Below are 25,859 nucleotides of genomic sequence, written 5' to 3'. Positions count from 1 at the left end.
TTATTAGGGCATGATGTCCATGGAGTACACTCAAGTACCTTTGAAGAGAAAGAAGTCAAGAGAACCCTGTGCATGACTAATATCAGACTGCAGCTGCCTGAAAATGGACATGAAAGAATACAGCAATAACACACTAAAGCTATTCAAAATGCTTATTACTTCAAGGAGATGTTTGTCAAGAAGCACACTGAAAATCACCTGGAGATTAAGGATCAATCCTAGAGATGGTTACATGATTTGCAAACAGTAAAACCAGACAATGAAGTTTACCTCGAGTGTGTGGAAGTGCTTATTTCCAAGTTGAAAGTCTTGTTTCCAACAAACTAAGTGGGTAGTTTACCACACAGGAAATAAATCTAGATGAAGTGTTTTAATTCAATTATTGAGACCAAATTTCACAGGAAAATGACTTCTGAATAGAAAGAGTGATGGGTGAGGAGACAGAACATCAAAGGCAATTACTGCTGTACACAACAGGAGTATCATGTGTTGTCCTGGTAGTGCTACTAGTACCTCTTCTTACTCATTCATGACCTTTCAGCAAGAGTAATATTGTCACTTTTTCTTTGGTGTTAACTGTTGAGGTGTCTTTAGCAAATATAAACTTCGTGTCAGTAAAAAAAAGGCAAGAAATACAATGAGAGACAGACAATAGGCTGCCAGGGAAAATAAATAACTCTTTCAGACAAGGATAGAGTGTTTATTTTAGACTAAAAGAGCATCATAAGCCACACCTACAACTGAATGGTTCCTGTGAATAGTGAAAACAATTACTTTGTTACATCCAGCTGTACAAAGTATGAAGCAATAAACTGAAATCACAACAACATGAAAGGACATTTGTCAAAATGGCAAACATGAAAATGAGGAGTGAAAGACTAACATTGTAGGGAAGGAATCTGATGGGAGGGTAGGAATGTTTGCTTTGGAGTAAGAATTAAGGCTCTCAGATTAAGCAACTTGAAATCCAATGAGTGAAAAACTCTCTGTATATAGTCTGTCAGGCTGATAAGCTAAACAAGTGTTAAGCAAGGAAATAATGTCAGTTGAAGTCAAACTTGGACAACATGGTGGAGACAGATGTATGACCACCTGATGGCTGCAAGGAAAGGCATAAAACTGTAGAGCCAGTGGTGGTGCTCATTACAGATTGCTGTCCATGGCATGGGGCTTCAAACTAGATGATGTTTAACATCCCTCCCAACCCAAACCATTCAACCTTTCTATGTGAGCTTCCACAGCAAAATATAGCACAGTGATATGAACAGACAAGAGTATGAAAAAACATTTTTGATGAAAAAAATGATGATATACCATTTGCAAAGAACTGAACAGCTGGAAAAGTAATAGTCTGTTTAAAGAGAAGGGTGCTAATATGCAATGTGGAATGAAGGGGCTACAAGATTGACAGCTGTAATCAAAACAATGGCAAAGAGATCTGGCTGTGGAAAGGAGAAATTTATACATGTGAAAAGATGGAAGGTCTTTTCCATCCCAAAATTCATCTAGTTAGGAACTCTGTACATTGAAAAGAATGGAAGAGTATGCAATGCCTTTCTGTTAAAAACTCATTATAAAACCTGTTATGGAGGATCTTCTTGGAGCCACGGTCTGTCACCTGCATGCAAGCTGCTGTGTTCCATTAAAAACATTTCCTAAAACCAAACCAGAACAAAACCCCAAACATCTCTGTGCACTGAGGATGGGAAGAAAAAACATTTTTAAAGCACTAAAAAAACCCGTGAAGCTTCATTATGGTACTAGGATAGGTAAAAAAAGGCTTGATTCTAGAAATTATAATCCTGTCATGGCATCAAATGTCAAATTATTAAGCGCACTATACAAACTGACACTTTTAAAAAGGGTTCTTGATTCTGTGTTCTATTCCTCTCTGTTTTCATGACTGGTCAAGTGGAGACTTGCCAGGGACTGTCACATACAGTTGCGTTACTGGTTTCTATCCAATTCCTAAGTGACAGTGTTGTTCCGTGCATGGCAGGACAGGCACTGAATCTCCATAAATAGTTGTTCTGGTATCAGAGACACAGGACTATAGTTCTGTTCAGAGAGTTTGCTGGTCACAGGGAGTGGGCAGATGAAGGATGCTTTTATTCACACACAAAAATCTTTGTCATTGGCCAAGAGCAAAGAGAAGGGAAATACAGAGAAAGACAATGACAATTTTGTGAGGATTTGTTCCTTTGAGAGGACAAAGCTGGGGCTGACAGACAGTGGTGATATTACACCATTACAGTAGTTTATATTGTACCTCTTTTGGAAATAAACTGTCAATATTTGCTCTCCATACCACGAAAACCACTTGTTTTACATGCACGGCATGAATTTTCTTAATACATCAGAAAGAAATGGAGGCAAGCAAAAGAGGAAAATAAAAATATTGCCATTTAAATTGATTTTGAACAATGAAGAAAATATACAAGAAAAGCCTGCTGTCACTCTGCATTTTTTTTTTTTTTTACATACAGATACAATGAATAAGAAGTTAGAGTTTCTTCTCCAAAGCTGCTAACCTGCCATTATACAGCATGGGGGTAAACTGGTTTCCACTCAACTGCTTATGCTATTACATGCACATGAGGATAGAATTCATTCTTCTTGCATCCCTCATGCTCTGCAAGCCCCACAGAGGTGGGGAAAGAGAAAAAAATCTTGGATGACAACTGAGTACTCGGAATAGACTAGCCCTAAGCTCATCTCTGAGTCACATTATGCAAATTGTATCACTCCGTGCTCTGCTTTTATATTGACATTACTGAAGACTGAGAGAACCCCAGAGAAACCCATTTGTTCCCCATCCAGAAGCTGCTGGATAACTGTTCATTCCTCTATGCTGCTGCTCTCCATGCTTGTTGCACTCTTGGCTTTCAACGAGAGAATCAGAACTGCAAATACACCCAAGACTTGGGTATACCATGGGTTTATATAGTGATCAAATTATGTTGTCTTATCTTTCTCTCCTCCTTTCAAAATACTTAACACTTTGCTTTATTTATTGGACTGAGACTGAGCCCATGTTCTCAGAACTATCTTCTAACAACAATCTTAGCTCTATTTAAGATCAGTTCTTAAATCAGAGTCTTTTTCTGGAAAATAAGCCCATTGTTATATACCATAGCTTCATAAATTAACTCAAACCCAGGACAACTGTAAAATGTATAGCAGCATCTCCATTTCACAACTTCCTGACTTACTTGGAAGTATTTCAGAAAACGATCATTTAATTAAAAATGCGGGCAGCAGAACCATCTCTAACAATAGCTAGAGTAATTAAGGTTTGGGAAGAAAAGATGAAGCACATGGAAATACGAGTCTCTAGTTGCATTTATGAACTGTGGAGCCTAAAGACTACATATGCAAGATGGTATTATCTCTCCTAATTAGACGATGCTAAGCTTAATTATATGAAAATTTATCTGGGTGTACTTAGTGGCCCCAAAACCTTTTGCATTTCTCCTGAAAAGTCAAGTGTGCCAATCTGTTTCTGAGCTACTCAACAAACAGAATCAAGGTATTAATTTTAAATTATCTTTCACGTGAGGAAGGTCTATGTGAGCAGGGAACTAAAAATACTCCTTTATATACATGTGTGTGCACATAAAACTACCAATGTCAAACTGAACATATTCAAAAGCTTGCACTGCCTCCAAACCATGACATATTTACCTTTTCTCACTGATGCAATAATTTCATAGGTTAAACTTACTATTTCTACTGCACAGAATTACCCTTGTGAAAATTATTTTGGTGAGATGGGACACAGTCGGAGGAAGATGCATGTGAAATTCCTCAAATGTTACAGCACCTCAGTATTTGTTAAGATTCTATTCAAACTAGTCTTACGAAGCCTTAGGGGAGCTGGCATGCAGGCAGATTTAGTTATGATGGTTCATCAGTCAATAAATCTGTCAGTATTAAAATAATCTTTGAAGTGACTTGTAAAGATGTCTATTAGTATATGTCAGTTATTAAGCAATTTTTCTATTGATATTGGATCACAAAAAATACTATCTCTTGCAGAACAAGACGTGAGGGTGGGAAAACAGTTGGAGCAAAAATCAGACTCATTCATAACAAGTCTATAATCACACCATAAAATAAACATGCCAGTTTCAAACAAAGAATTCTCCTGGCTGGTAATCTCTTAAATATCAAGCACTCATGAATAATTTGAGTAAAACAAAATTATGGACAATATTAGATCACATTTTTTGTTTAATAGCAGGGCATTTAATTTTCAGGTCATAAAACAACTTCGATCACTGCAAACTGCAACGACATAAATTAATTCTGAGGACAGCCTCTTACATCAAGTGCACAGATCCAAATTCAGTATGAACTTCAGGATCTTAAAATATGAACATAGTTTGCAGGAAGTAACATAAAAAATTAAACAAAATTAAGATTTAAATGTGCCACTCCTTTTTAAAATTAAGAACATGGAACTAGACAGTACCACCTGCATTTCTCCTATCTCAGCCATTACTTCAACCAATTATTCCACAAATTTACTGGATTTCACTTTAGAATAACTACCTTTTTGGAAAGTGCCTTTCTGATTGTCCTAAAAATTTAGGAACTTTTTTCTTTCTATTTCCAGTCCCCAGTTTACTTGCAGCAAATTAAATCTACCCTTCCTTCAGGCAGTAGCATACAAGTGTGGTCTTGATTAAAATCCAACTAACGTGTCACAGCTTCCAGTATTTTCAGTAAATAGTTCATTCAGGCCTGAAATCTTGTTGCTGCTTGCTGGAGTTAAAAGTTCAACTCAATGACTGCAACAGATGTCTACCCACATCCTTAAAAAGATAACTGACTGGCCTGGTGCTGTCAGGGAAGTCTACAGATGCCTGACACAACACTGGAACTTTAAATATGCAAGAGCCTGCATTCCCTATCCAGGGCAAATGACTTCTACACGGATTTCACAATAGAAGGCATTTGTAAAAGTAAAGATGAGAAAAACTGACAGTTAATAGAGCTGCTCCAAGAGCATCTTGTAGACAAAACACCTCTAATAATGTTTCTTATAACTCCAGATTTTTTCCTAAGTATTTTGTCTTTCCCAATGATTTTAAAAACAGAGAAAATGAAGCAATTAATTGAACACAGGGAAAAAATGCTAAAGCTTGCAGCCACTGTCAAAGGTTTAGAAGGCTATGGCCTTGGCTAACATTATTTATAACCTCTATGATGCTTTTGACTCTGACCACAATTTTCACATCTACATAAATACATACATACACATATGCACATGCTTAAATACATTCTCATATGCCCAGACTTGTGTAAACACAATGTTGCCATTTTTACATCATTTTACTAAGTAACACAAAACATAGTTACATCATTTAATATATCCAAATGTAACAGATTTTACATGCAGCAACTGCAGCCAGCCATGAAAAGGCTTAGCTTGCACTGCACAAAAGTACACTTGTTCCTGATGAAGATGGATGGTTACATCTTACAGTTCAGCTTCTTTGATTTTATGCCCAGGATCTCTCTACCCCTCCCAGAGGCAACCTTTAAAAGTTGTTCTCCCAGTTCCCAAAAGACACACTCATCAAGTTCTTATACTAATACTTTACTCACCAATGCTGCTTAGGGAACTGCTGCTTTCAGAGTCAGAAGGCATTATGGACAGCACACTGTAAGTCGACCCTAGAATCAGGAAAATAAAAACAGTATTACTTTTTCTCCCCCTTTTCCTCTCTCCAAACAAAGCTATGATTCACTTCCTTGATATTATAGATGCCAAATAAATTAACTAAAATTACTAAAATTATTCAAATTACTAAATTAGAGAGAACACGCATCACTGAAACAAAAATCTAACAGGCAAAGTATAATTTGCAAACGAACACTTCACTGTGCACTTTTTGTGGTAGAAAACCATTTTGGACAGCACAGTTAAAGTGAGTTCAGCAAAATATTAAATATATCAGTTATTTCAGCCAGCCTGAAAACATAGAGTTTCAAGTCTATTACAGAAAATTAGGAGTGATACTTGTGACAACTAGTGGCAATCTATTTTGGTTTCTCCTGTCTTTACATGTACCAACTCCTAATTCATTGTGCAACTAATTTGTATTCTTCTTCTCAAACTTCATTCATACTTTAAAATTTCATTTAATTTGTAAATAAAATTTGCTTGCATCCATTTGCAACTTTCAGTATCTGATCTTAGAAGCAAGGACCCACAAAGCAGTGAGTTTTCTCATGTATTAATAGAGCAATAGACAGTGAAACCTTTCATTTTATCTATTTTAGAAGTACGCTAGATTTTATTTACCAGAAGAACCAGAAGGACAGGTCCTACTTCAAAACATTAACTAAACAGCTCCACCACCCCTCACAGACAGGACAAACACACCATAGCAAAGACAGGCAATGATTAGGTACAAAAGCCATAAGAAATCTAGGCTATTTTCAGCGCTCGCCGGGATGCAAGAGTTGTGCTTACAACAACCAAGCCCTAAGACCATTTCAATACTTTCAGGAGCTCGCTTTCCTAGAGTCCCTCCTTCTTATATTCCAATATTTCTTTCCTCTAGTTTATTTGAAATTAAGAAATAAAAGCTGAGAAGCATCAGGAATAACTGCATGGAATAGACTGAAGGAAGGATAGGGTAGAAAGTAAGAATGAAATTAGGTTTTGTTCATCTCCTCTGCTTCTTACTAGAGAAAAGCATGACATCTCTAACTACTATGGTGTTAGATGAATGAAAGGCAAGATGTGATAAAATAATTCTACTAACACAAGTAATAACAAAAATCAATAAAAAAAGAAAAAATTTGAAAATAAGCAAGAAGAATTGTATCTTGAAGTAGACTGTTTAATCTGACAGATCTCTGAAAAATTATTTTAAATATATTGGTTACAAACAATTCTATTCAATTGTAGAGGATGTAATTTTTTGTTTTGTTCAAATTTTTTAAAAAATAGAACAAGTACATCACTGACACACACTGTCTGGCTTCAGAAAAAATCTGCTGCACATTTTTGCTTCTATTTTAGACACTTTCAAATAATAATAATTTAAGCTGTATTCCTATTTAATTAAAGCTTATTAAAAGCTAAATAATTTCCACATTAGTTATACTTAACTTCCTTGCATATTCTAAACTCATATGACTTGCAGTATTTCTTGCAGTCTGGACCTAGACTGATCTGAATCACAAGTTGAAAAAAACAAATCAATATATTAAACAGAGTAGGACATCTTTATGACAGACATGTACTGAGATTGTATCAAAACTGCGTGGGACTCAGGCACAACAAAATCTTGTGCCAGGAAGTGACACTTAATTATGTTCAGCAATTGAAGGCAAAATCACCCAGTTCCTCTAAAAGATTAGATAGGAGTTCCACACCTAAAGAAACTTTAGTGATTGCTAGCTGCTTTTGCTTTTAAGAGTGAAGAAATAAAAAACTCAAAAACCTCATAATCTTAACTGATCTTAGTTTTATTTATCTTCAAGACACTGATCCTCTCTGTCTTCTTGTCCTGCATTACAAGCGAGAGACAGGACTTAAGATGAGTTAAATGCTGCTCTCTGGAATGGACGGAAAGGTTTTGTGAAGCTGACTTCATCAGTGGAGAAATATGACTCTCCAAAGCAATGTTCTTTAAACATTAACTCATATTTGTAGACGCAAGATCCAGCATGCATGGCATGCTATCAAGAAAACCTACAATTGTGAAGAGGGGAGGAATCATCTGACCCATTCATAATTCCTCACTTACAATACCGACAACAATCTAGTAACATTGTCTGGTTTTGTTTTGTTTTTAAATTACACAGGGTACAAGTTCATTATCTGTAACAAGTGCCACCTTTGTCATCACAAGCAGTATTAGTAAGCATCAGAAACAATAACCAGAGGTCTCTACACAGCTGTCACAATATTAAAATTCATCTTAAGGTACTGTACTGACAAAAATCCTTGTATTAAATCCAGGCTAAAGTGGCATTGTGCTTGGCATATTTTGCTTGATCAAACTAGCAATACATCATTGGTACCAGCAAATGCTTCAAGAAATACTTCCCCACTCATTAGGATGCCTCCTCACAGAAATGAAAACACTCAAAACCATCCCAACAGCAATTTAGATAGTCAAAAAAAAAAAAAAAAGAAAAAAAAAAAAAAGCACAGGTTAGTTTCTACAACCAAAGGCACTAGAACACCCTGTTTATTTGTAAGCTACACAACCACAGTATTCTAATAAATTTGTTGAAAACCCACCCTCCCCTCAAGAGAATTATCCATTTTATTTCCTATTCTTAATGTTTTCTGACTGTCCATCTTGTCCAATTGCACCAAAAAAGACCTGAACACTAAATCCAGTAAGAAGCCATAAATACATTCTTAGATAAAGGTTGAACAAGCTTCACACCTAGTTCACATGCCTTTCACCACACTTTTCCAAATAGTTCACTTTAATATTTTTCTGCTAGTATTCACTTTGCATACTGAAATCCCCTAGTGGTAAAACTTGCTACATTTGATTTCAATTCACTGATTTATAATGATTGCTGACATGTTCCTAAAGTTCAAAATTACAATGACAGGATTCTGAGAAACACAGTAGAACCTATACCTACTTAAAAATAGAAATAAGAAAAAACCCCAAACCCAACAACTACATCAACAAGAAAACCCCAAAAAGCACAAGCAAACCAAAAAGCAAACATATCTTCCACAGATACACATTCATACGGCGAGGGAAAATACATAACCATCCTGTCTTGACATGGCAGACTTGCTTTCTCTTTTACTTATCCAAGACATAAGCTCTGGATCAGTTCCTGGCTGCATTAAACAGCTTTGGCAGAGCACAGGGATTTAGAAACTGCTACAGTATATACTTGAGAACCTTAAGAATCTCATTTCCTTCTATTTTCAACAACTAGAGCAAGACAAATTTCTTAAAGTTATTACTGTCTTTATTAATCAGATTACAGGAAGGTCACTTAAGAACTTGCAAATTTGGGAAAGGAACTTGTTGCTTAAGTGTGGAAGCCACCTCCAGGGACAACAAAGAACTGTGCTCCAGTTTGCCTTCATCTTTCACACAATAGCCACACAGAAAGAGTGATATGTATTTTTCTTGCTGAGAAAAACAACAATGGAGGAAAGTGGGAAAAAAACAGAATGGAAAAAAAAACAGAGAAGAGTTACACATTCTGAGAAGACAGCAACTGTCTAAACCAGCAATATCCTCATCAGCAGTATCAAATCATGACTGGTGGAATTAAACTAGTCATACAAAATGAAAACAGAACATTTCTCTCTTCTATCTAACTACTGAATTGTGTAACACTACATAACACTGGACATTACCTGTTCTTAACGGAGAAACTAAAAAAAGCTAAATCAGCTCATCTTCAAATAATGTCTCCAAAACAAGCTTGCACTTGGCACCTTCTCTAAGAAAGTAGTACAAAGGATCAAGTATGATATCTTCTGGGATATTACTGAATGACTTGTGAGAAAAAATAGCGTTCAGATTAAGAGAAATAAACTGTCAACTGCCAGTACTACATAGAAACTTCTCATCCTCCTCCATACAAATACACAGGCTCTGCTCATAGCTCTAAAGCACGGTGTATCCAACAGGACTGGAGTGGCCAAAGAAAGGACAGGGATTCACGCTTGCAAGATTCATTGCACATAGACTTTCAATCCTCTAATTATTCCCCCCCTGCCCTTATCTACAATTTGACTCAAAGAAGGCTATTTCATCTTCCAGGCTTCATTACATGAACTAAACTGTATCGCAATAGTTCCTCTCTCAGATAAACACCCTCAGCACAGGGCCACAGAGACAAGTATACTGAACCTGCTTCTGTGTGCGAAGAACACGGGGGTTTATTCAAGGAGCATGAGGTGTTTTATGCCACAAGATGGGGAGTGCTCAGATCTTGGCTGCACAGCTCTTGGTAGGTCATCCATCCATCTTTAGAGCTGGCATATAGATCTGCAGTATGTTTGACTCCTAAATTAGGCACAATTTCTAACTAGGAACACTTCACTTATTGTAGGACTGAGACTGAAAGAAGCTTTGCCTGTACAAATTTCTTTTGCTACTTCTCTGTGTTTAAGGATAATGTTAAACAACCCTCCATGCTCCGCAGCTGCAAATTTCCATTGTTAATTGAATTCTGCTCCTCCTCCCACCTCCCTTTGCAGTGCAGTGACTGCCAGCTGATTCAACTTATTGTCAGCAAATGATTTTTCTGACAGAAATCCAATGCACTGGATGAGAGGGCAGCACAACAAACATTGCTTTATCCACATCCCCATGCACCAAACCAAACCAACATTGGCAGGACTCCTACATGCTGGGGGGAGCAGTTGTTTGATTACAACTGGAAAGGACCCAGAATTCAATATTCCCTTTGCCTTTACAAAAACAAAACTGCCCAAGGAGCTCAAGACCACATGGATCTGCCATGCTCTGTCTCTGAAGCTATTCTTTCCTTGGCAGCCTGTGCAGCCAGGTTTGTCACAAACCACAAGACAAGGTCACTGCTTGCAAGTTGTGTGAAATTCAGACACTAAATTCTGATCTCATACAAAACCTTCAGTTGGGTATTTGCTTGATCTGTGTCACACTTCAGATGTTTCACAGTCATTTACCTTGAAGGATACGAGCAACTCCAAGAACAAAGGTACAAACTTAGCAGTAAAGGTCAAATAAAGGTAGATGCCATCTCACCAAAAGTTTGCTATTTCTTCCCTGTCCGCTTTCAAGCACGGCTTTGTTATTTATTCTGCATAGCTATTTTTAGGACACCATGAAAACTAAATGAACATGAAATGGCTTTTTAAATAATTAAGCAGCTAAAAACCCATCTTTTTTTATTTCCCAAATAGCTCGGTCTGGAACAGTTTTACAGAAATGGTGAGGGTCAAAAAGTTTATTTTCCTTTTCAATAGAAAAAAAAACTTTTTATAACAAGGTGTTAATGAGATATTTAGATATTAATATTAAAAGAGCTGTTTGTGAAAATATAGATGCTTTATTGTTTAAGTCAATCTTGAATTCTAAGTGATTAAAAATACACTCCTGTTAAGGACAGAAGATTCTACACAAGAAAAAGGACTGGGGCACCTTTCTCTGAAACATTTAGTAAAAATGAACCTAAAGTCAGATTTAAGTGATAATTATGATTTAATATGACAACTTATGTTAAGGCCTAGATTAAAAAAATAAGTAACCTGCCTGCACTAAAGATGCCCTGAATTCAGTTCCTAGTTGTCAGTCAGTACAGCATCAGATCTTCAGCTATTAAAAACAATGCTAGACAAATACCCGTACAATTCCTATTTTCTTAGCAACATCTGAACATGAGAAATATTTACTTTTATAGTCCCATGCACAAAAGGCAGAGAAAAGAATAACTGATTATGAATTCTTCAACCTCACTATTTAGTACAGATGGGGAAAATTTGCATATAAAATCAAGTTTTAGTAAAAATGCAGTGCAGGTAGGTGAAACAAATTATCCTCTATTTCAGCTCATGTGGATTGCACAGGTTATGCAGCTTATTATCAATGCAGCAGTGCTGTCTTCTGTTCTAAAACATGATGTGGCATTACAGCTGACTATCTTATCAAACAACTACAGATATTTTTATGATTATTTTTAACACAGATGCTTTAATAATTCCCATTAATGTATTCTGAGGAATCCACTTCACTGGTAAAAAGGCAAAGGTATCCATTTTTCCTTCCTTCTAGCTATCAGGAACATTTCAGTTGTTTGCTGGAGTATGTATGATAAGCCAAAGGAAAAAATAAAGAAAAAAATGCTAAAACATAATAAAAAAAGGCTTTTTTACCCTCTCCTGATACTATCTACCTTTTCTAAACTCACCTGAGTATAATTTAATCTTATAAAGCTATCTATCTTCTCTGAATATCCTGATTTCTACAACCCTAGCACATTGACATGGGCCAAACTTCTTTTTCTAACAAGAACCAGAACAAAGTAGTTGTAATGCTCTTCTCAGAAGGCAGACCATTACTATTGAAGCACCAAACCAGCAAATGACTGAGGAAGTTACACAATGCCTCCTCATATGAGCCTGTTGTTTCTAGTCTGGAATCCTCATTTTGCTACAAGTTACAAACCAGTTCACATCTACTGCTCTCAGGACCACAAGAGATGCATCAACACAACCAGTCAAATTTGGACTGTGTGGGAGTCACTACTAAATGTGCCTCCTTTGAAATTAAGAGTCATGTTGGGAGATTCGACTTTTCCAACTCATGCATCTCTCAAATGAGTGGTTCATGTTACTGGGTGTGAAATCTGGCAAAATGCTCAAGAAACTCCCTTGCAACCTTGAAAGGAGATACATACTCCCCAGCTAAGCCCTAAAAAAATGAACTCTCCTTATATAGCTCTTCATAGCATGCTTTAATATTCAACCCTCACTCAGAAAAAAACAAGGAGAAAAAATGTCCCAAGATGGTTTCATTAACGTATGTAACAGAAGGGCTGTAAACTCAACTTTGTTGTGTTGTCACAATGGAAAAATCTATACACACTTTCATACAGAAGAGCACTTATACCCAAGCTTCTGTCTCTGTTTACAGCAGTTGTTACTTTAAAGGCTAAGAGAAAAGATACATCTAAGCTCATTAATTTAATTTAAATCTTGTCACGTTGGCAAGTTAATTTTATTCCTTGACATTCAACCTAATTTAAGACAGCAAAAGTAAGGAAGAATAAAAACCACAGCTTTTTCCCCTCCTAGTGCTGTAGATCAGGAAATCCTACTGCCAGCACTAATTCCATATTAAATACATGCACATTTATTCTGTAGGCACAAAGTACAAGACTCTGCTCAGCAGAAGAGATGTCAGTCCTTGTTAGCTACAGACTTCAGGCCCAAGTCCTTTTCAGGACATCTGCAAGTACAGGAAGGTCATCAGAACTGTGTGAATGCTACTTGTACACACCAAAAACCACAGACAAAGGAAATGTCAAATCCATGGCAAAGTGACCAAGACCCTTCTCTAAACCCAGACAGATTGGAGCAATCATTCTGTGTGCATCTATACAGGATCTTTCCAGAAATCTATCCGTTTTCACAAAGCTAATAGCTTAACCAGACAACTCTTGCAAGTTCCAAGCACTGCTATGATCTCAGAAGACAGAGAGGAGAAAGTAACAGTATCAATTAAGAATATATTTGATCCACAGACTGTACTTTTTCCAAAGACAAACACACAGATAGAAAAAAAGAAACCACACCTATACTCTCATTCAAACAACACAACTAAGTATGTCCTTAATTGCTCTCCTGTACTGAGTGATTATTACAGGAGTCTATCACCTAAGAATTATTTACAAAAATAGTTTGTTGCAGTAATCCCCAGGCATGAACTACATGCCTCTTCTGGTTACAGCTGCACCACCCACAAGAACTTCCCATCCCTCACCAGAGGTAACCTTCGGCTGTGATGGGACAGTAACAGCCTGATAACCTTGTCCACTGGCACAGGCACTGCTAGGTTGTGTGTGAGCAGATCTCTCCTTGACATTTTTGGTTCCCTGACCGGGAAATCGAGTTCTGGGCAAGATAAGATGATTATAAGATGAAGACTGTGAGACGGGATCAAAGAGGAATAAGAGCAAAGCATGTATTAAGTTATAAGGTAGAGAGATAGGGAAAATTCAAAAGTAGAAGGTTAGTGTAGATTATTGTTTTATGTAGAAGTGTGTTGGATATAATTTTGATATAATTTTAGAAATGTGTGTTCTCAGAGGCAAAGGGTGGAGTGGCGTGGTTTGACATGGAAGTGATTTTTTCAGGAAGTTGGGTCAAACCAATCAGTGGTCAAGTTTGGATATTGGCACGTGAAGTGACCACTGAAGATAGGGATACGCCTCTGAGAACACAGGGGGTTAAAAGCAAGAACTCCCAAGAGCTCGCTCTCTTTGGTTCCGGTCAGGGTGCTGTGCAGATCTCCCCTGCCCAGCCATGGGGCTGGGTGGGGGAGGGGAAGCCATGAGGCATGGTCGAGGTGAGCCGAGGGGTAGAAGGACTGGAACCGAGCCAGCTCCTGTGGACAGAAGGGTGGAGAGAAGCAGAGATGCCTTTGTCGTCCCCCCCAGAGGGAAGAGACAGTGAGTCCAGACGTAACTTTGCCGGCGCGGAGGAGAAGGGGCGGGGGGGAAGGTGCCCAGTCTTGGCCTTGGGAATCGGCTGCTGGGCAGAGATTTCAGCCGTCCAGGGAGTCTGAACTTTTAACCCTTTCCTGAGAAATGAAGGCCTTGTAAAATATTACTCCTCCTTGATTTGAAGTAGAAGAGAGACAGTCTGGGATCCGAGATGATGGAAGATTAAATTTTGGAGTGGAAGGAAATGATGGAGTGGCTTGTGGCTGGACTTTTCTTGTTAGCCATAGGCTGAACCAAATTCTCCTGACAGAGGCTGCACTTAGGGGGATGCACTGGTGAGCCAAGAGACTTGATTCAGTGATTACCAACAGAGGAGTGGAGAGAACAAAGGAGAGTTGAAGGGGTGGAGAGGCCCTCTGTCTTCAAGGAAGAAGAAGAGGAGAAGAAGATCTCTGTTCTTAGACCCTCGGCCCCAGGGGAAAATGGGGGGGACTGTAGTCCCAAAATGAGAAACTGAACTGTTGTCTCTTTTGGTCCATGGCAAAACATCCTTAAAGGACCCCTATGAGCAGTCTGTCCATGCACGGTGGTGAGAGCACTGTGACATGGAAAAGAGAGTGTCACCATGGCAGATTTTCTCCGGGCGGTTGCCATGTGTGACATGGAAACACAAGGGTGGCAACTGTGTTTCCTGGAGGGTCTGTGGCACAGGAGAGACTCCTGTCTCCCTTGAAAGATTGAGTATTTGATTATCTGAAGGGTAGCAACTTGATCAGGATCCTGGATGGTGTCTCACTGTTGAGTTTGTTTGGAAATTAGGTGGGAAGAGGAGGGGTGTTTTGGAAGGTCTTCATCCAGGATTTAGTGTTTGTAGTTTTTATAGTAGTAGTAGTTTAATAATTAAAGTTCTTTTCTTTGTTATTAAGCTTGGGCCTGCTCTGCTCTGTTCCTGATCACAGCAATTATTTAGAAAAGTGCATTTTCATGGGGCACTGGCATCGCACCAGTGTCAAACCATGAAACACACACAAGGAATACACAGAAAAATCGTGCTTAAGCTTCCTAAAGGCAAAAGTAACACATGTAACTAAACAGAACAGAAAGCCATCTTCCCCCAAGCACCAGTGTGCTCAAGCATACAAAGGCTTACTCTACCTGTGAGCTAAGAGCAGAGAATGCTGGAAAAAAGGAACACATCTGGAAGCAATTATAGTTTGAATTCCCAGATTTTGCCTCTGCTCTGGAGGACACAACTGCTGCTACTTTTCCTTTTCTCTCAGTCATGGCAGGACAAGGAGACCATGTTCTCAGGCTCTGCTGTGCAGAGTGAGGAGGCAGCCACGTGGTGCTTTGCAATGCCAAAGAAGTTTCCTTGCTTAGACACAGATATTCCTAGAGGCTTATTAATGACAAGACCCTGTTTGAAGACTAAATCCATTTGAGTGTCTAGAGAGGAGTTTTCTTACATAGCAAGGTTATCAACATGCTAGATTGGCCCTTCAGCTTTTTTGCAGTTATTATTTTGGGAGAAAGCAACTGTAACTGCTGCAAGTGTAGCAAGTCACCTAGTAGCTAAAGACTTACTTAGGACCTTTTAAACCAACAGGTCTAGGTTACCAAGCAATCAGTTGCAGTGTGTGTACAAGCAATAGGTGGGAACTTGAGGTTCTAGTGACAGGCAGGCAAATCTTACTAAGGGGAAGATTTTCGGAATCCAAATTTTCACTGAAAGAGCAATTTTAAGGGTGCAGGGGAGAAAGGAGTGGCAATGCCTGCAATACAGACAGCCAAATGCTATTGGCTCTAGCAGTTCTAGAAAAAGTCCTAAAGCTTAATGCACTGACAGTGTACTGACAAAAGCCTGAAATCACACTCGGACAGGAAGCCGTAGCATCAGCATTACATGGCAGCACACACTAAGGTATATGGAGTGCAGTTGACTTCTGTGGAGTCTGTGGAAGAGAGACATGCCAAAAACTCAGCAAATGCACTTGATGTCCAGCATGCAAATATAATGCCTTAGTCCATTATGACAGTGACAGGAAGGCAGGTAGGACAACAACACATAAGAAGTAGAACATGGCATATCGAACAGCAGAAGTCAGAGCTGTTGTGGGGAGAAAGAGTGGCCTCTCACCCAAGAGAGGTGACTAAGACAATAAGTCAAGGCCTGTTGTGACTGGGAAGTCAGCTGCCCATCAGAAAGGTGTGGTTTCTCCTTAACCATCTCATCGTCATTTCGGAGCAGAGGAGCAAATTAAGATGCTGCCTCCCCACCAGCAACACTTGTCAGCCATGAAGATTGAGCGGGGACAGTTGAAACATTCAGGTTTACGTACTGATGGAAGCACAAACATGCCCTCAATGAACATGCCAGGTGGTTGGGCATAGCAGACTGCAACACTTTGCAACCTCTTCATCTAACCAAATAAACATCCACATTGCACTGATTCCACACCAGCAATAGATGAGGCAGTAAATATGTGTCTCCAAAGTAGCCTTGAACGGGCTTTGCTGTGCAGGCTTCATGGCTGGCTTTGACACCTCTCTCTTCAGAATACTGGTTTTCTTTACATCTTTTTCCTTGAACAAGTTCTGTAGATATTGGGGATTTTTGTAAAGGAGATGGCGTCAATAAGACCAGCTGCCATCAGGATCAAGTGTTCCATTGTGCTTCCCATTTCAACAACAGCTATGAGAATAGTGATGTCAAGGATGTGCAGAGGACAGAAAAAACATGAGAAGAATGGTAATGAGTTTAAGGAAAAGAAAGGTAAACATTCATTGCATCCACTGTTTTCCTCACATGCCCAATTTCCAGCATGAAACACTGACATACAGTTAAACAGTAACTAAACTATAATCAAAACCAAGTCCTATAAATTAAGAAAAGGCTTCCCCCTAAACAAAACCCTCCTAAAGCCTGAAGTGGGATGAATTACAGTGCTACTGCACCCACAACCACCAAATATTTGAACGACATTACAATGAAGACCAAATTCAACTGCTCTGTAACATGAAAAACTGCTTAGGAAATGACAAAGAAGATATGGTTTGAGAAGGATCACTGTTTATCACAGGATTAAAATCTCCTGTCATGAAGCACAGGCATCTTTGATACTGCAACTTTTCTCTACAAGGTATTTTCACCACTTTTTTCTTTATTCTCTCATAGTACTGCTGCTGTTAGAGATATTCTTATTCTACATTGCCATTAGGTAAGTCAAGAATATTCAAGATAGTTAAATTACAAACAAGTGGGTTATATTAAATCACAATTTTTCCAAATCCACCTATTCATATGTTGCTGCACTATTTTAATGTTAAGAATACAAAGTAGGAAAAAAAAAAGAAGGTAGTCTAATTGTGTAAACAGAAGTATGTAAAAGCAAACAGATGACTGGAGCTCAGCCCCACAGTTTCATCTTTCCTAAGAGTGCTATAAACCACAAATTCCTCATTGGAATCTTCATCACTACATCTTCTTTCTGCTTGGATAATATCTTCCCAAAAAATCGACATTTAGAGTACATTAGAAGATATGTCAAAAACAACTGTGATTATTAGTTTGGATCCATTAGAAAGTAGTTCACATTTCAAAATCCACAATGCAACAAATCCCAAAAGGGCTTTAATTTGTACAAAAGCATATAACTATCTCTTTTCTTTCACAAATAACATCACAGGAAAACTTCAAAGAAAATTTAAATTCTTCAACTGAAAAGAAGATTGATAGCATGTAGCTATTTAAATCATTGCTTTCCCTTCCTTGCTACCCTTTATCCTGATGGGAAAATACATCCTGCAACTTTTCACTTAAGGGCTAAATTTGCTTTTTAATTAAAGATGCTTGTGCTGATTCTGTTTTATTTAAAATGCAGAGATCCTTCCAAAAGGACTTAATAAATCATTACTTAAAAAAAAAAAAGCACAGAATTAAGATAATTGAAATAAGTGAGGGAAAAGAAATCCAAGCCACTGGAGAGATCTTGAAAGTAAAATAAACCAACCAAACAGAAAAAGCCCAACACCCAACAACTTGTTTCCAGACAGAGGAAATATTTACAACTTCACAGAGGCTCAGACTTTTTTGATCAAGAGCAAAGTCATATTACCTACATGCTACTATCTTCAGTATGAGGACAATGGGATGAACCAGAAAGATTTAATCCCATGAACACTCCTATTTTTTTGCATGTTCTCTGTACATATCCAGTTACGTATTGTGACAGGTGAGAGTTTGAGACTGGCCACATTTATTTATCTTTCAGCTTCATAAAGCATGCTTTTTTCCATTCTCTAGACAGATTATCAGAGGGAAGAGTCTCAATGCACAAATGTACATTAAGACTAGAGAAAACCAACTAATAAAACCTGACACAAGCCCTCTTCACCCACCCAAACAGAGCTCCTGTCTCAGTCCCCTGCACTATTAACAATTCCAAGTGTCAGAGTCCTATAATATAATAAGCAATACAAGGAAGTTGTTACCTTTGGGTAGGCCAATAGGAAAATAAAATAAAAAATACATAAAACCCAGGAGCTGATCAATATTTGCAACTATCCAAGACACACTGGGCAGAAACACCCTCCCAGGAATACAAGGAACTTTACAATTCAAAACTGAGCTCAGTTTGTATATAAGAACATCTGGAACCTGTTCATTCTACATTAAGAAGTTTGCCCATCAAAAATCACAATTTTGAGTGCTCCTTGGTGATGCATCAAGACAGCAAAAAGAAGTCATCAGGAAAGTTTTGAAAAACTAAACTCTGAATATCTCAGCTACCATGGCCCTTCATTAAAAATCTGTTATCAGGGAAGTATGTTGTTTTGAACAAGTCAGAACAAGCACTGCCCAGTTACAGAACTTAACTCCCTCCTGCTACTTTTAGGCTGAACTCCTGTAATCATCCCTAGAAATGCAAATACTAACCACTATTATTAATCACTTGACATTTAGGCACAGTAGACCAGCATCATCTGGTTTTCAAGGCAGGATGATTCTCGTCACAACTTATGTGTTTTTAAAATGTCACCTGCCCGGTTCCTCAGCTCGAGCAAAAAAGGACAAGCATTTGCACAGATTAAATGATCATTCACTGATTCATGCCGGCATGTCCAGTAGTGCTCTCTGGCCAGAATTCGTCAGAAACAAAGTGTTGGCAGATTGGGACTTGGGATGCTTTGTCACACACAGAAACACAGCTGCACATTTATCACCTACACAAAGTAAGAGCAGATACAAATAAAAGCAATATCCAGCAAATAAATAGCAGTGATAATGGACAGCTAAAGAGAACATAAGACACAAAATTATTCAAAGAAATTGTGGAGATAAACATTCAAACTGAAAGACTATACACAAAACAACCATTATGTTTTACTGGCAGATCTAGAGAGGCACTAGAGTTTGCTTAGTGTTTTCAAAAGTACAGTGGATCTTGCAAAGCTTTCCCCTTCTACTGGAGGGGAAAACAACCCAACAACTAGAACCAGTAGAAACAAGATAAGGAAATCCAAACTGCACCAGCAAAGTTATTCTTGGTCCATTAGGACAATGGAAAGCAACAATCACACAAGATGTTCCCCCTACTGGTAGAAATCAGAGCCCTAAGGAACATGCTGACCCCTGTACAAAACAAATCTCTCCTAGCTTTTCATCATCGTCTTTCACTGCTTTCTGAGACACTCTTGATTGTCTTACTGAAGCCAACCTTTATAATTTTCCCACTTTTAAATTTTTGTCTTAGCATGAAAAAGGTAAGAAGCTTCATTATTGTGCGGAGAGGGAGCTCTTATGATTTATATTTTTGGAGAAGAGAATGAAAAGCTGTATTCTGAAAGCAAACAGTCCAACTTACATATGATAATCTTACAAAACACCCATCACCTCATCAATATCCATTTCCTACCCAGAAATCTAGTATTCTATTTTAAAAACCAGAAATCATGCCTATATCTTCTACTTTTCAAGAAATGAGGTAAGGAAAACAAGGAAAACACTTGCAAACTTTTGGGTTTTTTTTTTTTTGAGTTTTTTTTTAATATAGAATACTGTATCTGGAGGATGTACGTTCATTAAGCAGAAAAAAATTGAAGTCTTAATTGGCAACAAGAGGTAGCACAAAGACAGGTGGATTGCATATTTAATTCAATTTACCAAGGTAGTTTTTCTGTGTTATGAGTTAAACAAGCACATGTCACTTGGAACAAATGACAATTTTCTGTTGCAAGCCTTGGCACAGAATAAGGTGGCTTGATTCATTTTTTTTAAACTAAATTTAAGAAATAATTAAGAGTGTCACTGTTGATACACAGGAGCAAGATTATGCTTAGGCTTACCTTCCCAAAATTATGAACTGTTAAAAAGAAATTCCAACCTCTATACCTGAACTCAAGATCAACAGTATCTTATGCTAAGTGCTGTAGCCTACATTTATAAGAGCATGAATAGGGATCTAGTGATGACTGAAAGCATTATTACTGGTTTTAAAATTTCAGATTAAAATTCGTTAAAACACACTATGCCCATAGACTATACATGTATTGTTCTTCCCACAAACAATGAAAATAAAGAAGAAAGATAACAGATGGGGTTCCAGCAGCCTGAAGTTTTAGCCAGCAATATTCAACACAAAGAGAACAGAAATCAACCTTAACAACTGTTAAATTAAAGTGTATTTTTCGCAAAATTAACAGGAAGCAGAAAGCTTTCTGAGAAACAGAACCACTCATAGTAGCTCAGCCTGTTCTCTAGTGGTTTTCCATAAACCACTGCATTTTAGTAAGTGGCACAGGCATAGAAAAAGATGATGAAAAAGAATGGGGAATAGGATATTTGCAGTACTACATGCTAATTAATAGCAGGAATAGGTCTGGAGAAAATGCTGTGGTGTGAAAGCAAATGTTCACCTATCAAGGAGTAATGCCAATGTTAACACATTCTTTAGTGTTTTGCTTCCTATGCCAAACTTCCAGGCACTTGACACCTCCTGTGTCCCTGTGAATGGAAGGTCTAAGCACAGATGGCATGAAGTGAAAATAAAGCAAAGAACAAGGGCAGGAGAGATAAGTAGGGAAGTTTTCTCGACTGCACTCTGAACTGTGTTGAGGCACACAAGCTCTCCTGCCACTGTAATCACTGATCTCATTGTGACAGTGCAGCCTGAAACACAGCTCCCAACTTCATACACCCACAACAAGAAGCAGGTATAGTATAAGGAAAATCCAAAAACCAAATCACAGTCATGTAAGGCACGATAAATCTTTACACGGTTGACACATTTTTCATGTAGTTTGGTAGTAAGCTAAATTATGTTAACACCTAAACAATAAAACACCAATTTTAAAACCAAAAATTAATGCTAGCACATTGACTTTTTTCTACTAAAAAACCTCCAGCAAACTCAACAGAATATCCTAGATAGAACTGCCTACAGTTGCAATGTAGCATGCATACGTTCTCTATGGGTCTAGTCAAGCAACATTAAAGCTCTATCAGTGTTTTTTAAGAGGAATGAGATTCATGACCCAGAAGCCCTAAAGAACAAACCACAACTTTTTGTTTTAAGAAGTCCTGTTGCTTCTGTGCTTAGTTGTGAACAGCAGAATATCTGTCAGCATGGCTTGTACACACAAGGAAAACTAGAATGATAAAACCCACTCATGTTACCAAGACAGAAGCTCCAGTATGGCAGTATTGTGGTTGTTAAAAAGGCAGGCAAATAATATTCTGCTTATTGTCTGAACAGAGGAATGTTGCAAAAATTTTCTGAGAAGGATGTTGAAGAGTGCTTTTAAATTGCTGGACAAAGGGATGAAATTGAGAACCTAGAGAAACCTGATCTACAGCTGGAGCCCATGCTCATTTGTCTCAATATTCCTGTTTCTGCTCAAACAACAAATGCTCTAATGCAAAACACAGGAAAAAAAAAATTACTTCTCACACAAATTGCATGTCTCACATAAATTAAGTTCTATGTCAGTGAAGCAAACAGTAAAGGCACATTAACTCTGTCCCTGCATTTCCCTGCAGACTGAAAAAGCTGCTGACCTGTCACCAAGGTGACAGAGATCCCCATTCTGTTTATTTTTCATCAAAACAGACAGAACATCTCTTTATAACTTGCAGGAGAAATAGGTTCCTCAGAAGCTGAGCTTTGGCAAAGCACCAGGAGAAGACAACTGCTGTTCACCATCTAATGCTTATTTTCATCCTTAGTGACTTTTTTGTTTGGTGTGGAATAAGAAGCTAATATGCAGAATGAAATGCTACTCATGTTTCCAAAACTTTGAACCTTGTTACTTTATTGCAACTTGCTCATTTTGAAATCTGTTCTCACTACTGAAATACAACAGTAATTATTGCACCAGTTAAAGAACTGAGAACGGGTAATATTTCAGCTTCATACATCTACTAAAAGCATAATGTCCTTTGTCAAAATGTCTTGCAGTGGTGTACATTTCAGATGTGTCTAGGATCCTGTGTGTGTATATATAGGTACAAAAAACTCTGGAAAGTGTTTCAACATCAACTACACATCTCACTTTTCTAAGCAATAACGTATTTTTTAAAAAATAAGTTCAGTTATGAATGACAGTTTCATAAAAAAACCAACAGCTCTGAACTGCAGCCCCACTTATGCCTTCAATACACCAGGTCTTCTAGAAGAGCCAGGCAAGCTTCAGAATTGATGATTTCAGCCATGTCCCATTTGACACACACTGTGCAGAACCAACACTGTGCCAATAAATTAACTTCCACAGCAAAAGCTATAGCCCTCACTTCATCTAAAATATAGGCTGTAGAATGTCCAAAACACAGCAATTTCCACCTGATTCTGCAGCTGCAAGCTCAAGATTTCCTTACATACACTGCCAATACAAACTCTGCCATGGGATTTCCAGGAAAAGTTCCACAAGATTGTAAGACAAGGAATAAAATAATCAAGGGTGTAGGAATGATGATACAGAAATGAAAACACGATGTCTGAGGATAGTGACTCGCAATACCTCTGTTTACATACAAGTCACTTACAGAAAACCCTGATGTCTTCAAAGCCAGGGTAGCAATGCTTTCATTTTCCAGCCTCACCTGCTGGTAAGACTATACCCTATATACATGATTATAAATGGAGGAAGGTATAAATTGATACATCACACTTGCACACTCATGACTTCAACATCACACTTACAAGGACCCTTCCCTTCTATCAAATTCTATATGACACATGCAGACCAATGACATGCTTGAAATTTTTTTGACATGCCATTTTAGCTACTGGCAACCTGTTACCAGAAATCACTTAGTTTGTCTCTAGGAAAGCTGACTGCCTGGGAACCCACATAAGACCTGAAATCCTGTTGCTACAGGTTCTATACAAAACTAAAAAGGTAACGTGGTTCAAGGGGAAATTACTTCACAGCACATATATGACTACAGAATATACATCCTGGGTTGGGATGTACAACAAAGACACAAATACTTGTCTTGGAAAGAAAAAAAATAATTCTCTTCCCCCACATTTTGCTTTTAATCAGTCTCCCCACAAACACAGGAAGCCTAGGTTATTGGGACTTCAGCTGAAGAGCTTCCCATGCTGCTAAACACTGAAAGACGGAAGTAGGTTTCGACACTACCACAATCAAACCACTAGAAAACTCCGATTTTGGCCACAGAATATTTCACTTCTTCATGCTGCACAATTCTTAGCATGAACCTTATAAAGTAAAAGCTGGATTCAATATTCGACTTTGATTTCCCAGTCAAAATATTTCTCCTTCTTTAAAGGAATTTTGGCAATTTATTTCCATTAGTTTCTGCTTGTAAACAGCAACTTGCTGTATTTTACAGCCAACTTACTCAAAGGAATGGCTGAAATAAAACTATTCACTGTTCATCTAACCACAGATCAATGCTTTGAAAATTCAATCCCTCAGAAAAGGAGAAGAGTAACAAAGGAATTACAAAAGGAAAAAAGAAACAGTACTCCAAATCTTTCACAACCTTTAACCATTTCCTTTCCAAAACCAAGCAGAAAGTCAGAGGAATACTGACAAAGAGCCCATAAAGATACTCAACACCAATGCAACCACTCAACTTTCCCATACCTTTCAGAGAAGCTTTACAGTAATGCATTTCTGCTTCTGCTCTCTTCCAACTCATCTTCCTTCTCAACTCTAAAGATTACAGGTTGATTGTACAGACAGTATCTCATATATGCTGCTCCCAAATCCTCCCAACCCAGCTAAGCTTTGTCATTATCACGTTGTTATTGTCTTCCTCATCAAATCCGTGTTCCACAAACAGGTCTCTGATTAAAGACAGACAAGTTTGCTTAATAACCATAGTCATTATCACCTGGTTTCAGGTGCTGCCTGCATAACACTTCATTTTCCTTATTTCTACTATGTTATAGCTATAATTGTATTTGTTGCCCTCTTCAGCACTGCTTTCAGGATGAATGAGATCAGTAAGCAAGCTCCTAACATGAAATAAGCCTTAAGCTTAAGTTAATGCAAGCTTGAAAACAAAATGTTGGAATAAGAAACTATGAAAAAAGTATACAGGAAGTGTTATTACAAGCAAGCATATTACTTTTGCCAAGCACCGTACATGTACCAACATATATTCTATGACTATGATCAAACAATGGAGCTCAGTCTCTGTGATTTAAAAATATAAGTTAATGCTGTGGTGTGAGGGGGCTAAAGAAAGTATAGTTCTGTATGCTCAACAATCGAGAATTACTGGAACACTGCTAGTCAAGCTGCAGAATGAATTTATATTAAAGTGGCAAGAAGTTATAAAATCAGCACTAACAATTCTAAGAGCAGTGTCTGAATAAATGGAACACAAATTCATGTCTTGCATGCTAATCAGTTTAGATACAGGTTCAAAATACTTCATATGCTTCCTGGCATGGCAATATTCTTTTAAAGCAACATCTCTACCCACCCAGATTTTTGGTTTTCCAAATACTTGGAATCATGAGACGATATGCATATATCAACATTTTTCTGTTTAAAATTTTATTCTCGATAGCAGAACATTTATCAACACAAGTCTGGAGAAGACATTCCAGCATTAGTTTTAACTATAAACTAGTAGAAGCCTTTGCCCAAGAGCGGCTGAAGAGAAGCAGAAAAGAACAAAAACAACCAAAAAATAGAGGAAAATCCCCATAAACAAACAAACAAACAAAAAAAAAAAAACTCCACAAAATTCTCCAAAGAAATAAACAAACAAAGAACAAAAACCCCACCCCAACTAACTAACCAAAGAAACCCAAACCACTTTCTAGTAAGCTTTTACAAGAAACACCACTGGTATAAACTAAAACATAAGCAGATTTCCTGCAATAACACGAACTGAGAAGTCTGCTAACTCGCCCAGAAACTACTGCCATATTTCAGGCACTGCAAACCGTGCACAGAGCACGGAGCAGACACCTTCCCAGCCCAAACCAAACAGACCACCCTGCAAATAGCGGCCGGACTTTGTGCCGGTGGTGGAAGGGCACGGCAGAGCGCCGGCTCCAGCGCCGCGCAAGGCAGCCGGCGGCTCGGCGGTCCCCAGGCAGCGCCACAGCCCGGGCACAACAAAGGGCTCTTGTTCCCCGGCAGCAGCAGGCGGCAGCTGAACCAGTTGGCCCGGTACCCTACCGTGGTCTGTGGGACATCAAAGGCTGGCT

At 38.2% G+C, this 25,859-nt stretch overlaps 1 protein-coding gene across 5 annotated transcripts in view; it reads right to left on the bottom strand.

Moving 5' to 3' along the window:
* Positions 1-25,859, bottom strand: part of DLG5 (discs large MAGUK scaffold protein 5) — a 98,199-nt gene that overhangs the window by 54,441 nt on the left and 17,899 nt on the right. For 4 of the 5 annotated variants that reach the window (XM_068197361.1, XM_068197362.1, XM_068197363.1 and 1 more), the window contains exon 2: positions 5,614-5,682. In XM_068197361.1, the coding sequence (XP_068053462.1) occupies positions 5,614-5,682 (69 nt within the window). Of the gene's footprint in view, positions 1-5,613; positions 5,683-24,276; positions 24,347-25,859 lie in introns of those variants that run through there. The other variant, XM_068197366.1, reaches the window with a different exon arrangement.

Source organism: Anomalospiza imberbis, chromosome 8 (genome assembly GCF_031753505.1).
Source record: "Anomalospiza imberbis isolate Cuckoo-Finch-1a 21T00152 chromosome 8, ASM3175350v1, whole genome shotgun sequence".
NCBI classification, from domain to species: domain Eukaryota; kingdom Metazoa; phylum Chordata; class Aves; order Passeriformes; family Viduidae; genus Anomalospiza; species Anomalospiza imberbis.
Note: the sequence above shows the minus strand (reverse complement) of the source record. Positions and strands in the feature narration are given on the sequence as shown.